The sequence below is a fragment of the Temnothorax longispinosus genome, chromosome 8, assembly GCF_030848805.1.
Source record: "Temnothorax longispinosus isolate EJ_2023e chromosome 8, Tlon_JGU_v1, whole genome shotgun sequence".
In the NCBI taxonomy this organism is placed as follows: Eukaryota; Metazoa; Arthropoda; class Insecta; order Hymenoptera; family Formicidae; genus Temnothorax; species Temnothorax longispinosus.
The window spans coordinates 13,525,844-13,541,384 of NC_092365.1; the positions used below are offsets into that span (position 1 = coordinate 13,525,844).

General features: G+C 41.1%; 2 protein-coding genes and 1 long non-coding RNA gene across 4 annotated transcripts in view; 1 reads left to right on the forward strand and 2 right to left on the reverse strand.

Annotated features, from left to right (window-relative positions):
• LOC139817307 (uncharacterized) overlaps positions 1 to 15,541 on the reverse strand; it is a 234,041-nt gene that overhangs the window by 97,175 nt on the left and 121,325 nt on the right. The window lies entirely within an intron of this gene.
• Positions 4,881 to 8,264, reverse strand: LOC139817777 (uncharacterized). Its single transcript, XM_071786078.1, has 4 exons — positions 6,287 to 8,264; positions 6,242 to 6,245; positions 5,844 to 6,125; positions 4,881 to 5,757 (listed from the first exon to the last, which is right to left on the reverse strand). Exons 1-4 carry the CDS (start codon positions 6,457 to 6,459, stop codon positions 5,695 to 5,697), a joined length of 522 nt encoding a protein of 173 aa, XP_071642179.1. The 5' UTR covers positions 6,460 to 8,264; the 3' UTR covers positions 4,881 to 5,694.
• LOC139817311 (uncharacterized) lies at positions 12,710 to 13,789 on the forward strand. Its single transcript, XR_011733190.1, has 3 exons — positions 12,710 to 13,254; positions 13,340 to 13,550; positions 13,637 to 13,789. It is a non-coding gene; the product is annotated as an uncharacterized lncRNA (long non-coding RNA).

Sequence of the window (15,541 nt, forward strand, 5' to 3'; positions counted from 1 at the left end):
TCGGCCTATACTAACTACTGTAGCAGCGTACAATCTACGAGTGTGGCACGAAAGACTCGGCCATGTAAACAAGCGTGCGATACGTGAGACACGTCGAGACACCAGGAGGTGCAAGATTTTTCTTGACTTTTAAAGACGACGCGACGGGGTACCGTCACGTGTTTTTCTTGAGACACAAGTCTGATGTTTTTGAGCGATTCAAAATATTCGAAAAGTTGGTGTCCAACAAGTTTGGTCGCAATATGAAGGTCCTGCGATCGGACAACGGGAGAGAATTCTGCAATAAGCTCATGGACGAATATCTTGAGGCTCGTGGCATTAAGAAGGAGAATACTGCGCCATATACCCCGCAGCAAAATGGCCGAGCAGAAAGGGATAACCGAACCATTGTCGAGAGCGCGCGTACAATGATACACGCGAAGAGCTTACCATTAACCTTGTGGGCTGAAGCGGTCAACACTGCTGTGTACGTGCTAAATCGAACTGTATCATCGGGTGGTGAGTCTACGCCTTACGAGAAGTGGGTTGGAAAGAAACCAACGATGAGTCATCTGAGGATATTCGGCTCCGTGGCATACGTTCACACTCCTAAAGAATTTACAAAGAAATTCGACTTACGCGGTAAAAAGATGCTGTTAGTCGGTTACGAGAACGACTCTACCAATTATCGAGTCTATGATCCGGCAACAAAGAAAGTGAGTGTAACAAGAGATGCAACCTTCAATGAGCGAATCGGTAAGGTAGAGAACGTCGAGAAAGATGAGGCAGACTGGCTAGTGCTAGAACCGGTGAAAGAAGAAGCTCCAGAACGCGACGTCGAGGAGGCAGCTCAGCAGCGCGATGCTGAACCAGAAGGAAGAGGAAATGCAGTACAAGAGGTTGGCAAAAATGATCGTAAAGATCAGATTGAAAAGGAAGGAAGGCAACCCATGATCGTCGAGACTCCGCAACGGGCCCTGAGGGATCGGGAGTCACTTCGTCCACCGACAAGGTACAAATATGAAGCCGACCTTGCCGAGTACATTACGCCAAAGTCGTACGAAGAAGCAACTCATAGCACTGACGCCGCGCAGTGGGTGCGTGCTATACAAGAGGAGTTGAAAGCGCACGAGACTAACAACACTTGGTCTATCGTGCCCCGAACACCTGGAATAAAAACGATCGATTCCAAGTGGGTGTTTAAGCTCAAAGATGATTCAACGGAAGTTGGAAAACAACGATTCAAGGCAAGATTGGTCGCCCGAGGGTTCCTGCAGAAAGAAGGGGTGGACTACACAGAGACGTTTGCACCGGTCGTGCGATACGACTCACTTCGTGTACTGCTGGCAGCTGTGGCCGAGAAGGACCTCGAGCTGCTGCAGTTTGATGTCCAGACAGCTTTCCTATATGGCGAATTGAAGGAGGACATCTATATGGAAGTTCCCGAAGGACTGAAGATCAATGGTGATCCGAAGGAAGTGGTGTGCAAATTAAATAAATCCTTGTACGGCCTCAAACAAGCACCTCGGTGCTGGAACGAGAAGTTCCTTGAGTTCTTGAGCCGTTTTGATTTAAAGTGCAATGAGGCGGACCAATGCATCTTCATAGGACAAATTAACGGTGAAACGGTTTTTATAGCGCTATTTGTAGACGACGGACTCGTCGCAGCAAAATCTAAATCAACGTTAAAGTTTATATCGAGTCAATTACGGGAAGTATTTGCAATAAAAATTGGCGATTCAAACTCCTTTGTTGGAGTACAAATAGAACGTGATAGGGAGAGAAAAACTCTCACGATTCATCAAAGCTCGTATGTAGAAAGAATTTTACAAAAATTCGGAATGTGTGATGCAAAACCGATAAGCATACCAGCTGATCCGCACGTGATTCTGAATCCGGTCGAAGAGAACGACGTGATGTCAAGTATCGTGCCTTATAGAGAGGCGGTCGGGTCCTTGGTTTTCCTAGCAGCAGTGTCTCGCCCCGATATAGCATTCGCGGTAAATTTGGTGAGCAAATTTCTAAACAATCATAGTGTCGAGCATTGGCGAGCAGTTAAGCGCATTTATGCGTATCTTAAAGGAACAAAAGATTTCGGTATAGAGTATAAAAGCGGCGGTAGCGAGCTGGTAGGCTTTTCGGACGCGGATTACGCAAACGACATAGAGACGCGCAGGTCAACAACGGGTTATATATTTTTTATGTCAAACGGACCAGTGTCGTGGTCAACTCAAAGACAAAAACTAGTCGTGCTTAGCACAACCGAATCAGAATATGTGGCGGCTGCGACAGCCACTAAAGAGGCTATTTGGTTAAGAAAACTAGTCGGCGATCTCGGGTATTCTCGCGATCGCGAATTAAAACTGTATATAGACAATCAAAGTGCGATACGCTTAGTGAAAAACCCAGTTTTTCATAAGCGTACTAAACACATAGACATACGCTACCACTACATACGCGAAAAGTTCGAAAGCCACGAGATAGTGGTAACGTATGTCCCATCGGAGTTACAGCGTGCCGACATCCTAATAAAAGCACTGCCAAAAGAGAGATTCAGGAAGCTATGCAATTTAATTAACGTAGCTTCAGTATACGAACAACGCTCAAACGGCGGTAGTATTGAGGCAGATAGTTTATCGCGTCTATAGTAAGGATAAGAGCCGCGAGGAAAGGGGTGCGCCACCGTCCGGGTAGCATTAGCGACAAGCTAGCGGTCGAGCACGTGATCGTTCGGGTGTCTTCGGAGGAACTCGGGTCTTTAGCGAAAGCGCCGGGAAGCCTGCTTGCTTCCGTCTCTTAACCGTCGACTCGAGAGAGTGATAGTCGCGTTAATTCTCAAGTGCTATTTTTGCAATAAAGAAAGTTTGTCAAAAATACGCGTCGTTAATTCCAGCTCTCCGATCCCTTTCTCTCAACAAAATCCTTAACAGGAACAAATGCTCACTGAAGTGGCATTTAGAAGAAAATACAATAAATGTTCCCCCACCAGCACCTCTTTTTCGCATACAAAAACCATTTTCATTTGTTATTGTGGGTGACGAGGGATTTATGTTAACTAAAAGAATATTAATCTCATATCCCAAAGAACAACTCCGAGGCAAGAAAGATCGGCGAATATTCAACTATAGGTAAGCTTAGTGTCGAAACTCTGTAATGTGAATGAACTGAATGGAGTTATTTAGTAATTTTGTCTTTACTTTCAGGTTGTCTCGAGCAAGGCGTTGCAGAAAATGCCGTTGGAGTTATGGCAAACAGATTTCAAATTTTTCGTTCTCCAATGCGCTACGATCCAGATGATGCACATGACATAGTCATGGCTAGTTTGGGAGAGTCCGGTTATCCCGAGGTGTCGCGCCGCGTCCAAGTCCATCTTGAATAGGGCCACTTACCCGCAGAGGGTGCCAGGCCCGTAGCGATCGGTGCGCGTCTCGGGAGGATCTCTCCTTAGAGTCGGGTTGCTTGAGAGTGCAGCTCTCTAAGCGGGTGGTAAACTCCATCTAAGGCTAAATACAACCACGAGACTGATAGTGAACAAGTACCGTGAGGGAAAGTTGAAAAGAACTTTGAAGAAAGAGTTCAAAAGTACTCTGTTTTGCATGTATTAGCTCTAGAATTACCACAGTTATCCAAGTAAATGTGGGTACAATCTAATGAACCATAACTGATTTAATGAACCATTCGTGGTTTCAACTTAATTCGGCATGCACTGAGACATGCATGGCTTAATCTTTGAGACAAGCATATGATTGTGTTCACATAACTTGTTGCGTAGTGACACTATTGGGCGTGCACTGTATACTCCTCCTGTCATGGTAGACCATGAAGATGAGGTTATTGGATGGATTAGACCTGGAGAGTGGCGTCAAGAACCTGCCCCTCAAGAATTTTTACCTCTTGGTAATCTTGGAGAAAATCGTTATGCCAATGACGCATTAACTTTAGAGACGAATGGTGTGCTTACTTCAGTGGTGTAGGAGCAGTGCCTTGGCAGAACCGAATGATTAGTGTTTAACCTTTGTTGTGCACACCTCTTCAAAATTACGTATTGTGCACAAGGGCACAATTAGACCCCAGTCACTTTTAAACGTTTATTACAGACGTACAATTCGTTATTTTGACTCAAACAAAATTGCTGGCTATTGTTCAAAGCTTCCAAAATAAGGTCTAATAGGTTTCATTAATATTTTGCAACATAAAAAAATTATAAATGATCTGTTAACTAAAGAAACCGAAAAATGGACTTTTCACTTAAAAATGAATAAAAAATTCAATTTTTAATATTTTTTAATAATTTTTGCGGGATTACTTTCTTGAAATACTACACTTTCAAGAAAAAATATTAGTTTACAGCGGAGTTGAAAAAAGTATATTTATATTGCTATGAAATCACGCGTTTTTCAACTTCTCACCACTGCCAAAAGCAGACTAAAGCCGGGCGGGCAAAACTATGTATAGGATCTTGAAGTGTTATTCCTAGACTACAGGTAGATGGCAGCACAGGTCCCGATCCGCATTGTACGTATTAGAAAAACGCATTTGAAAATACGCTGGTGTCTAAAAGTGTGCACAACAAAGGTTAAGATAGAAACTGATTATTACTTGTCATTAGTTCAGATTTTCTACTTCTGAAGATGTAATGTAATAGCCTGTACGTAACTAAAGTCATTATTTTTTGGAAATATAACTGAAGTGATATATACTGAATAACATATTGTTGTTATTGATTACTGTCAAACAAATTTCACATATAACTGAGTAAATATATTGTAACAAGGCAATAGACACTTGAGAAGTCAATACATACTTTTCAATCATCTTTTTATTACAACTACATATATTTATATGTATACATACATTTATATCACAGATACATCTTTTTTTACTTTTTATTACATTATTTAGTAATTTCAATACTGATGCACCAACTAAAAAATATTTCTTAAAACTGAAGCAGTAAGATCTATTAAATATCACAGTCCTGCATCCCGTGGATAAAAGCCTAAACTTGATGGCTTAACTGACACCACAATAAAATAAAGTAATACTAGAGCATTAACAGCCAAGAAATTTAAAAAAAAAAAGAGACTTGTACAATTTAACACAAACTTTCATATTTTGTTCGAGATAGATTTGCTGTAATTAGTACTTTGTCAAGATCTTCAGAAACTTAGTAACACAAAAACAAATATTATCTGCATGCAAACTAAACACAAATGATTTAAAAAAAACTGCATAAAGTAAAACTAGAATTTATAGCATTAGAAATGTTAGTAACATTTAAGAGTCACCTTTAAGAGCAAAACTTAAAATTAAAAAAAATGTCTTCTTTTAAAATTAAGAAAATAAAGATTTTATATTTGGCTTTAGATACAGTAGCTGCAATCAGTACTTTGTCAAAACTCCAAGTATCTCGTTTTCACACTGTTTACGAGTCTCCTCTGCTTTTATATTGCAAAGTCTGACAGCAATAAATGAACAAAAAGCATCTAATTTTGTTCAGATGCAATTTTTTCTATAGCTTTCACAGCGCCCTCAAGGAGCGTTGCTGACGTCTTACCAGAGCCTCTTTTACTAAAAAAATGATCTTCCTCACATGGACGTTTTGCTGTTGTCCCATTGTTGATGGGTGCTGAGGCTGGTCTGAGTGGTGGTGTCGGGACGGATTAATGGTGATATTATGATCCAGGTGAAACCAGTAGAGGTACATCACAGGAACTACCAAAGGCTCTTATTAGAGTTAGTGGCATTTGAAGTATCTTCAGGCAGCATCATAAATTTCTAATAAATAAGAAATGAAAAGAATTATATTTTGGAAACTGCACATCTGAAATGAAGATGAATTGGTGACCTGTACTTGTACTCACCCGAACATTTTCATCGTAATAAATATTGTGGAAAGCTAAATCAGTATCGCTGCTAGTAGCAGACAGGGGCGGATTTGGTAAATTTGATTCAGATTCTGCCTGCGCGCAAGTCTTCATCAAAAACAATAGGCGTTTGTAAAGATACCAAGTAGGCTGAAATCCGTCATCAGCACCATTTCCACTGTTCTTGTTCTTGCATTCTTTGAATTTTGCCAAGTTTTTCATAAAAGTCTCCTTCATATTTTTCCAGCGCTTTGCAACAATTTCAGCTGTAAATAAAAACTTCATACATCAATAATGATCAACACAATGGAGAGAACATAACCCCACTTCTCAATCCCACTTATTGTCATTGTTCTGAGCTGAGCATAGTAACACATGGTAGTGAAATTGATAACTTTCCTTTTTTTAAACAATTGCAATAAATTTTTATAAAAACTTACCGATAAATTAATGGAATTTTGAGAGCATCGGCAACTTCTGCCCATCCCGCCGGTTTTAAATCGGCACGTTTATAAATCGAGGAGGTGACATCCCACAAAACAGGACGACTTTCAATCTCCTGGATCATTTTCATTTCCACGTCAATTGACAAAGACTTTATTTTGGGAGACATGATCACTTCTTGTTGATATGGTCACGTGAGCTGATCAGACTGTGATTGGTCGCCGTTGGCGTTGAGAAAAATAGACGGGTGGCTTTTCTGGAGCCGCCAGCCGCCAATGTCAACCGCTACTCTCTGATTGGTCGAGACGCAGCAGCTAACGCCAACGCCAACGCGAACCGCTTGTGTGATACACGGCCATAACAGGTGATGAACATTTCTTTACACATTTACAGATCGAAAGAGATTTTGAGAGAAAATATCCACAATGCAGAGATAAATTGATTGTATCATTGAACTCGCATTTTGAAAAATTGTACAAACTTTAAAAAAAAAACCTTTCAACATGAGATCAACTTAATGAGATTCTTATGGAGTCACAATCTTTGGATTTAAGTAAATATTTAATTTATATCTTTTTTTGGTCTTTTTTCATATTTATTTGTTGATTGTGATTACATGTTTTTAAATATTTAATATTAATAACTTTACAGACAGTAAAACGATTCTTCAGATTTGGATATCATTAGCTCTCTTAGCTCCTAAATCAACGAAAGTTAGTACCAAAACCGATGGTCGGAGAAGAGTGTGGAAACCTACTGTTTGGCGCACCGCCGTGTATCATAGTGTAAATAGTAGTTAATGATAGGATTGATTTCGTGTTGTCGTTTCACATTGTTAATTGTACGGTTCTTGTATTGATCAGTTATACCGGGTTAAATTATCGCGCCTATTAGCGAAACGTCGGTGGATCGCGATTGGTACACTTGTCGATATTCGCGCGACTCACCCGACTCGTGCTGCCCGCCCACGGGTGGCATCCCCAATTATGAGAAAAATTCGGTACTCGCTCGCGCCGTACTTCGCAGGTGCGCGAGCCGGAGAACGGAAGAGAGGGACTCATCAGTCGAACGTCGTGAAGCTCACACGTTACCGTTTCGCATGTGCAAACTTGGAGTGCTCGGTCGCCCATCGCAGACCACGAAGGCCTAATCGCTTGATATCCTGCCTATCTGTGACTGCTTGCTATCCTGCCTATCTGTGCCTGCTTGCTATACCTGCCGGTCCGTGCCTGCTTGCTATACCGGACTGTTGCATGCTTTCGCCTTGCACGCCAGAGATCTCGCCAACGGGAGGACGACGTCGACACCCAGGAGGCGCCGGGCAACGACACGGTGAGTCGCCTCGCATTTTTTTGATATTCGTTTGCTTGCTTCGCTTTATTCACTTTCGCGAGGGCACGGGCCCTCTGGTCCTTCGAGAAAATTTGTCGACCAATCGCAAATCCGGGGAGCGCCTCATACCCCCCCGTGCACCTACAATTTCTGAAAGTCGAGATGGCATTCTTGTGCATTGCAAGGTAAATTAGTTCGGCAATATGTATTTGTTATATCTAATATTTAAATTTAAAAGCGAATTGTAATAATTGATTACTTTTTATGTTAGTAAAATGCAATTTGATGTTTTTTTTTCAGATATTTGGAGATATTGAACAGATGTGTATTAATAAACAAAATAAGATGTCCCAGATGAATCTCACAATGCAGCCTTTTGCCATTGTTATTGAACCCGAAGTAACTTCGATCGAAAAAATATACCTGCGGATCGATAAAATTATGTACAAAATGCCATCTGTTTTGAAGGCCATTGATGTACTTTTCAAAATATTTATAACTTTCAATGCGTACTATCCAAAAAAGTGTGAGAACTTTTGGTACTTGATTCAATGGGACGTCTATGAAATTCATACAGCTTCAGATCAAAAAATTCCATTTGTTTGCAGTATTTTAAATGATTTAAAACAAGGTTAGTTATTTTCTTCTTCTCATTTCGAAATTTTTAGAATCAATTGAATTGCGTTACTTTAGGTTTAGATATGCATTTCAAAGCATATGAGATTTTATTACCTGCGTGCGAAAATAGTCTGACAGATTTACGTGTAATAAAGATTTCAAAGTCACTAAACATAAGAACATGCAATTATCATATTGATGGCAAATATTTTATTTCAGTATTTGACATTTAAAAGCTATTTTGCGTTCAACTTATAACTACTGTATTTTGTACTATTATTTGTAAGAGACAATAAATATTTTTGTATTATATGTCAAGGACTACTTCATTATACATATATAAGCTTATACTATTTTAATATTTGGAAAAATTAGTATTTAACTATTTAGTTTACTGAAATATTTGATTACAGCTACCCTATTGAAATTCTTTCACAAAATATTATAAAAGAAAGTTTATATATGGGGCATTATTTATGAACTGATCCACCCCTTCAAAGTTTTCCGATCATGCTGAAATTTGCACAAATTGTAGTCCGATCGGAACTAAAATTATTGCCCAAATTTTTTTACCTCTGTCCAATGGGTTTTCTACTTACAGGGGCTTGGATTTTTTATCATTTGGGCCGTTGCGTCGAACTTCAAACGCCGATAAATGCCAGTAAACTACTCCAATTTTAAAAAACAAGGTGTGATTTTGAAAGGTCTTTTTATGTCCTTTAATGCTATAAAATCAATTTTTTTTTTACTCAAAATTTACTTAAGATTTTTGAAGGTAAAGATAAAAAATTGTTTTTTCTCAAATTTGGGCACCTTCGATTTTCTTCTAAAAAATCTAAAAAAAAGTACGATTTTTTCCCTTTAAAATGATTCCAGGCTCAAGATGGGCAGACTTTTAATTTTCGAGATATGGTCCGTTTTAGGACTGAGCGCATCACCCACGGTGCAGTTGCGACCGCATTCTTCGCGGTCGCCGCGCCGTTTGATGACGCGTTCCCCCCCCCCCCCCCGAGTGGTACTCCGCCGTTTATCGGAGCCACAAGTCCGACTTATTCAGGCGACCCAAACGGCAACCCCGCCAGGAGAGCAACAGGCGAGTTCCAGTGCGCTCCAGGAGGCGGCGCTCCCAGCACTACCGCCAGTGCCAATGATGTCGGCACTCAATATGCCGATCTTAAATCCCACGCCACTGCCGCTTATGAACGAGGTCATAGCCGCGTTGAGCTATGACTTTCCCATAGGTCCGGAGGATCAACCTTCGGACGACTTCGAGAGCCCATCCGGAGATAGCGAAGCGGACGACAAAACGTGGCAACCTCGCGGCTAGGGCAAGCGAGACGGACGTATAATTCTGAGGCAGCAAGGCGCGCGCTGTAAACGCTATTTTCAGTTCTTCGTTTCGTTTTCTTTTTAATTCAAATGTTCGTAGCGCTCAGCGCCAATAAAGTTATTCTCTTTTTGGTTTCGCCGTCGGATTATATATATATAGCCCAGTAAAATGACAAAATTTTGAGGAAATAATACTGACTGGACTGAAACTTTGTAAACAGACTTGTTTTAGGGTACTATTCAACATATTAAAAGTCCCCACGTGTAGGCGCTACGTTGCGGGGAGGGGAGGGTCCAAAAGATTCCAAAAATCAGTTTTTTGCAAATAACTCGGAAAATATCGACTTTACAAAAATTTATGTAAATATAAAAATTGTAGCTTACAAAATTCCACACAATTTCGTTTTTTATTCAAATCTGTACGATCAAATGGAGCAGAGATAGAATTTTTTAAACACCGGTAGTTTTGCCTTGACTCGAGAGTCCATTTTCGAGATATCAGCGAAAAATGCGCGACGCGCGTACGCGTTAGCCTCTATTTGAAAGTCCATTTTCGAGATATTAGTGAAAAATGCGCGACGCGTGTACGGGTTTTTGTTGCGTCGCAAAACTACCGGTGTTTAAAAAATTTTATCTCTGCTCTATTTGGTCGTACAGACTTGAATAAAAAACGAAATTGTGCGGAATTTTGTAAGCTACAATTTTTATATCTACATAAATTTCCGTAAAGTTGATATTTTTTGAGTTATTTGCGAAAAACTGGTTTTTTTTTTATATTTTGGACCTTTTGGACCTTCCTCTGCCCGTAACGTAGCGTCTACACATAGGGACTTTTATATGTTAAATAGTACCCTAAAACAAGCCTGTTTACAAAGTTTCAGCCCAGTCAGTATTAATTCCTTCAAATTTTAAAAATAATTCTATCTCTGCTCTACTTGGTCGTACAGACTTGAATAAAAAACGAAATTGTGCGGAATTTTGTAAGCTACAATTTTTATATCTACATAAATTTTCGTAAAGTTGATATTTTCCGAGTTATTTGCGAAAAACTGATTTTTGGGACCTTTTGGACCCTCCCCTCCCCGCAACGTAGCGTCTACACGTGGGGACTTTTAATATGTTAAATAGTACCCTAAAACAAGCCTGTTTACAAAGTTTCAGCCTAGTCAGTATTATTTCCTCGAAATCGACAAATTTCGAGTCATTTTACTGGGCTATATAGGCTAGTTAGAAATAAGATGCGCGTAAGGCCCGTATGGCCACGTTAGATCATAAGGTTAGTTTAAACTGCGTGTTCGGCCTCATGGCCAAAGTAGGTTAAGACATCAATTTGACACACCGCCGATCATAGAGGACTTTTATTTTGACGGTTCGCCACTTAAATAAATTTAGTTTCGCGCACCAAAGTCGGCGCGATAGTTGGTGTGCGTAAGCGGTAAACCGCGACAATCTCCAGGATCAGAGGGCCGGAGGACCATCAGCCGGACCTGGTACACACATCCATAGGGAAATCCGTCGAAATTGTCGGCGGAGCGAAACTTACGAAAGGCGCCTCTTCCTCGAGAACAAAGGTTCTAAGGGTAGCTAACAGGACCTAGGAGACACGCCTATGGGGTCGGTGTCGTCGGCAGATCACGGGTTCCCATTTTGCGCATCTTCCTCGAGAACAAAGGCCTTGAGAGTAACGAATAGGACCTAGTAGACACGCCAATATAGTCGGCGTCGTCGGCAGATCATTTTCCCCGAGTCAGAACATCGGCTACGGGAACAAAGGTCCCGGGCCATTTCCCGAGCACCTGGGACACCTTTCCAGGGGGTCGGCGCCATCGGCAGACAAAGTTTTCGGGAGGAACATTTTCCCCGAAAACAAAAGTTAAAAATCATCTTAGGGGGACCTGGGACATCCGCCTATAAGGTCGGCGCCATCGCCCGACTACCAGGTGCAACCGACGAGCACTTTCGTCAGGAACAACTGCCCGGAGAGGCGTCGTGGGCATCCCAGAGACGCGTCCAGGGGGTCGGCGTCAACGGCCGGCGATGACAAGTTCACCCGGACGTCTTTCACGGGGAATTCGCCCTGAATCGTCATCGGGGGCATCTCCGAAGAGGTGCGCACGGGTCGGCGCCAACGGCGTCGAAGATCGGATTACAGTGAAAACCTGGTGAATTGGTGACGACGGTAGAAGGTTCTCGGACTGCGTTGCGCGTAGACCACGGAAACCTTCTAGAACGATCCCATCCGGGGATCGCGTGATCTAATAGCGAATTCGGGCGCTTGCACTAGTGTACACTAGTGTACACTGAGTGCAAACGTTTCCAGTGCAACGCATTCAATCAATGCCTTCCGTCTCAGTGCACTGCACTCATCATATTTGGTTACATTGCACTATTAATTCGTATGTATTTGACCGGAAATGAATGTCCGGGAAAGAATCTACCATATGAAATCGTTTGTATTTCGTATGAAGACTTTTGAAGTGCAATTGAAAAGGTTTGTGAGTCATTCGTTTAATTGTAATTAATTAATTATTTTTACACCATGCATTTAGCCGAAATAGATAAATTAATAAAAGTTTTTATACGGAATCGTTTGTATTTTGTATGAAGAGTTATGAAGTGTGATTAAAAAGGTTTGTAAGTCACCCAGATAATTTTAATTAAATATTTATAAACTCGGTAATTAGCCGAATTATAGATTTTTAGTTATTCATGTTAAAAGAAGAAGGCGCTAGTGTTCCCGAAGGTCCGTCTGCAATCAGAATTAATATGAACGTTTTAAAAATTATTTTATACTGAAATAAATAAATATACAGGCTAATAAGCCTGTAGCTATAAGCGATAGTTGCTAATTAAGTTTGTCACTCATATTTCCATCTTGCAGAGGACCTCCGTAACGAGATCAAAGATGTACACCAGCTGTGCAAGGTGAAGAGGTTATCTCAAACGCCCTTAATTGGGCCACAGCCCAATTAAGAGCGACTCAAATGTCATTACCGCTGAGAAGTACTTCTTGCCATTTAAGTCAGCATGTCAGAGCTAGTCACTACGGATTGTGGTGACACAGCACTGGACTGCCTGCAGAAGTTAATCGCATATAGCCATCTCACTGCTCACTGGCAATGTGCCTGATTCAACGGAGTCTAACAAGCTGCTGATTGTGCGCATTGTCGAGACAATTTGCGGTTGCTTCACCGGTCTACAGACCGATGAGAGTGTGCAGCTGCAGATTATTAAAGCTCTGTTGACTGTAATGACAAGCCAGCATGTGGAGGTATACGAGGGTACGGTACTGTTAACAATTCGTACTGTTTACAACGTTTACTTGTCGTCGCGCAACCTAGTGAATCAAACAACAGCCTGTGCGACTCTCACGCAGATGATCAACGTGATCTTCGTGCGAATGGAGACTCAGGCGGAGGAAGAGAACGTGAGGCTTGATGGGGAACATCAGCAGGAGGGTTCTGTCATAGCAAACGGCAAAACTAAAGCTGAGCTAAGTCTTAGTTAGCTAAGTCTAACTAGCTCATCTTCATGAAACTTTACGTTGCGTGCGTCTATTTAATGACGATGGATGTAGAAAGCTCTTCAAATCACTTTGAGAGGATTATCAAAAGCGATCTCCTTATATCGCATATTTAATCAGATGTCGTCAGGGATTGTTGTCGACATTAGCTCACTTAGATAGGTACTGTTTATATATAAATATCATCTTTGTATGTAATGTATAAGTAAATGTAAGATGTTAACCGTTTAATAATAATATTTTTCAGATTATGCGTGCGAGTTAAGTGCGATCGGGATGCTATCAATAATCATCTTGTATCCGTTTGTGTGAGGGTATTTTTGGAAAAAAGAAGGCTTTCTTCCTGCGTTTCTGCGAAGAGTTTAAAAAGCTTACGCTAGCTGACGAGAAACAGGATCTCGTGGATAATTTTCTAGGGAAGGTCCACGTGGAAATGGACAACGATCCGATTTGGCAATGTACATGAATATAATTATTTATCTCGCAATTGATCTTAGCGGAGTGCTCAGAGACGTCTGAACTTACTTCTTCTTCTTACTTTCAGCGGCAAGCGCCAACCAGTTAGATTTGGCGAGAGTCATGGTGGAAAGAACCGTCATGGCACGGGTATACCACAATGCGCTTTATCTAAATGAAGATGGAGATGTATATAGGGACCAGCTTTTTCACGGTCACATCAATAAGTTGGCAAAGGTCGTAACTCCAAATCACAGGGACCTACGCATATCAAAAGTTTATCATTACGAATGCCCCTGGTCATGGGCGCAGGCTGAATTGGCTGCGATATCGGCGTATAAGACTCCTAGGGATAAGTTGCAGTGTGTATTTCGTTGCGCGACTACTATCATGAATCTCTTGATCTCTCCTGACTCCCGTGCTGGTCTATGTCATAATCAAGGTATGCGATTGAAAAGAGAATTGTGATTTTAGCAAGAAAAGTGATTGTTAACGTGTGCTTAATTTCAGACTAATCCGCCGTCGTTGTATCCGACTGTTCAATATGTATGTAGACAGCTTTTACGGGAATCGATTGGAGGGAGAGGAACAATATTGTTGGACGCAGTTCTGCGCCGCGATCGAGTTAAGACAATGGATTAACAGTTTCTCAAGAGTATCACGATAAATAAGATTAGATTCGATGCTGGTGATAATGTAGAAATGTATCATAATCATAATTTGACGATTTCATAAAGAAGAAGACCAATATCTTGTGTAAAGCTAGCTAAACAGTTTTATGCTTCCAGTATCTTATAGCGTTTCGACTGGGCCGGGTTTGCTCGCTCCGAGAGCGATTATCGACGTCACTTCAGCAAATCGAGCAATAACATTGTTCGATTTACCGAAATGACGTCATTAATCGCTCTCGGAGCGAGCAAACCCGGCCCAGTCGAAAGCGCTATTAATTAAAATTCTTAAATATCCTCTTAAATAGTCTAACTGTTAATTCTTTCGCACGTTATTATGTAACATTAGCAAAGACTGAATCAGATTATACGTAAAGTGTGGCTTTATCTTTATTTGTAACTCTATTGTACAATTTCACAGGACATCGAAAAAAAAGAAACGTTTAGATATTCTATAATTTATGTGTAAACAATACAGAACTTATAGAGAATTGATAACCATTTAGCAGGATAAACTATGTTGGCGTACTCTTTCTACATGCGCACCTTTCTCAAGAGCCGAGACTCGAACCAGATCCGTGAAAAATATCGCCACTTTCGTAGAGTTTTTGTACAGTTTTACTCTAGGAATATCGCGAGAGAAAGAAAGACTTCGGAGATTTTTATCTGAATCGATCGACATAAAGAGAGAGCATAGTAAAGAAGCTAGCTTTCGAGAATTTGAACGCATAATACTTTGTTATAATACTATGAGCGAATTAGTTTACGTCACTCTGTCAAGTTTTAATATTAAATTACTAATAATATATCGATATCGGTAGTTTAATAATAAATACATTTAAAAGCGCTCAATTTTTAAAAGTAGGGCAATCCTAATAAACGACTGTAAAAAAAATTCAAGGTGGAACGCAATGGACAATCCGGTTGCTCTGACGCATGCTAACTTAATTAAATGGCAAAAAGTATTTCTCAGCGGTGTTAGCCGGGTATCGGCTAAGGGGATCGAGTTCCGCTTGCGAGCGAGAAAGGAGTGAATCAACACGTCCGATTTCCAATTTATATCTTTATTGAATAAATGGGCTTGTTCTACACGAGTTGTCTCTTCTTGTTGAGTTCCCGCCTTGCGGTTCGTTTTCAGGAAATCGTAGGTGTTTCGACGCGACTGCTAGCTGTTCTTCGACCGACTGACTGGCATGCCAATTCGGCGGTCTTTTATAGTCTTGCGACCGAGTCTTGTTGCTAACTCGGGGCTTCCGAGTTAGCGCGGGATTCTCGTTGCCGACGCTTCGCGATGGCCTTCGCGTCAGCGATTTCGGTCGCTCCGG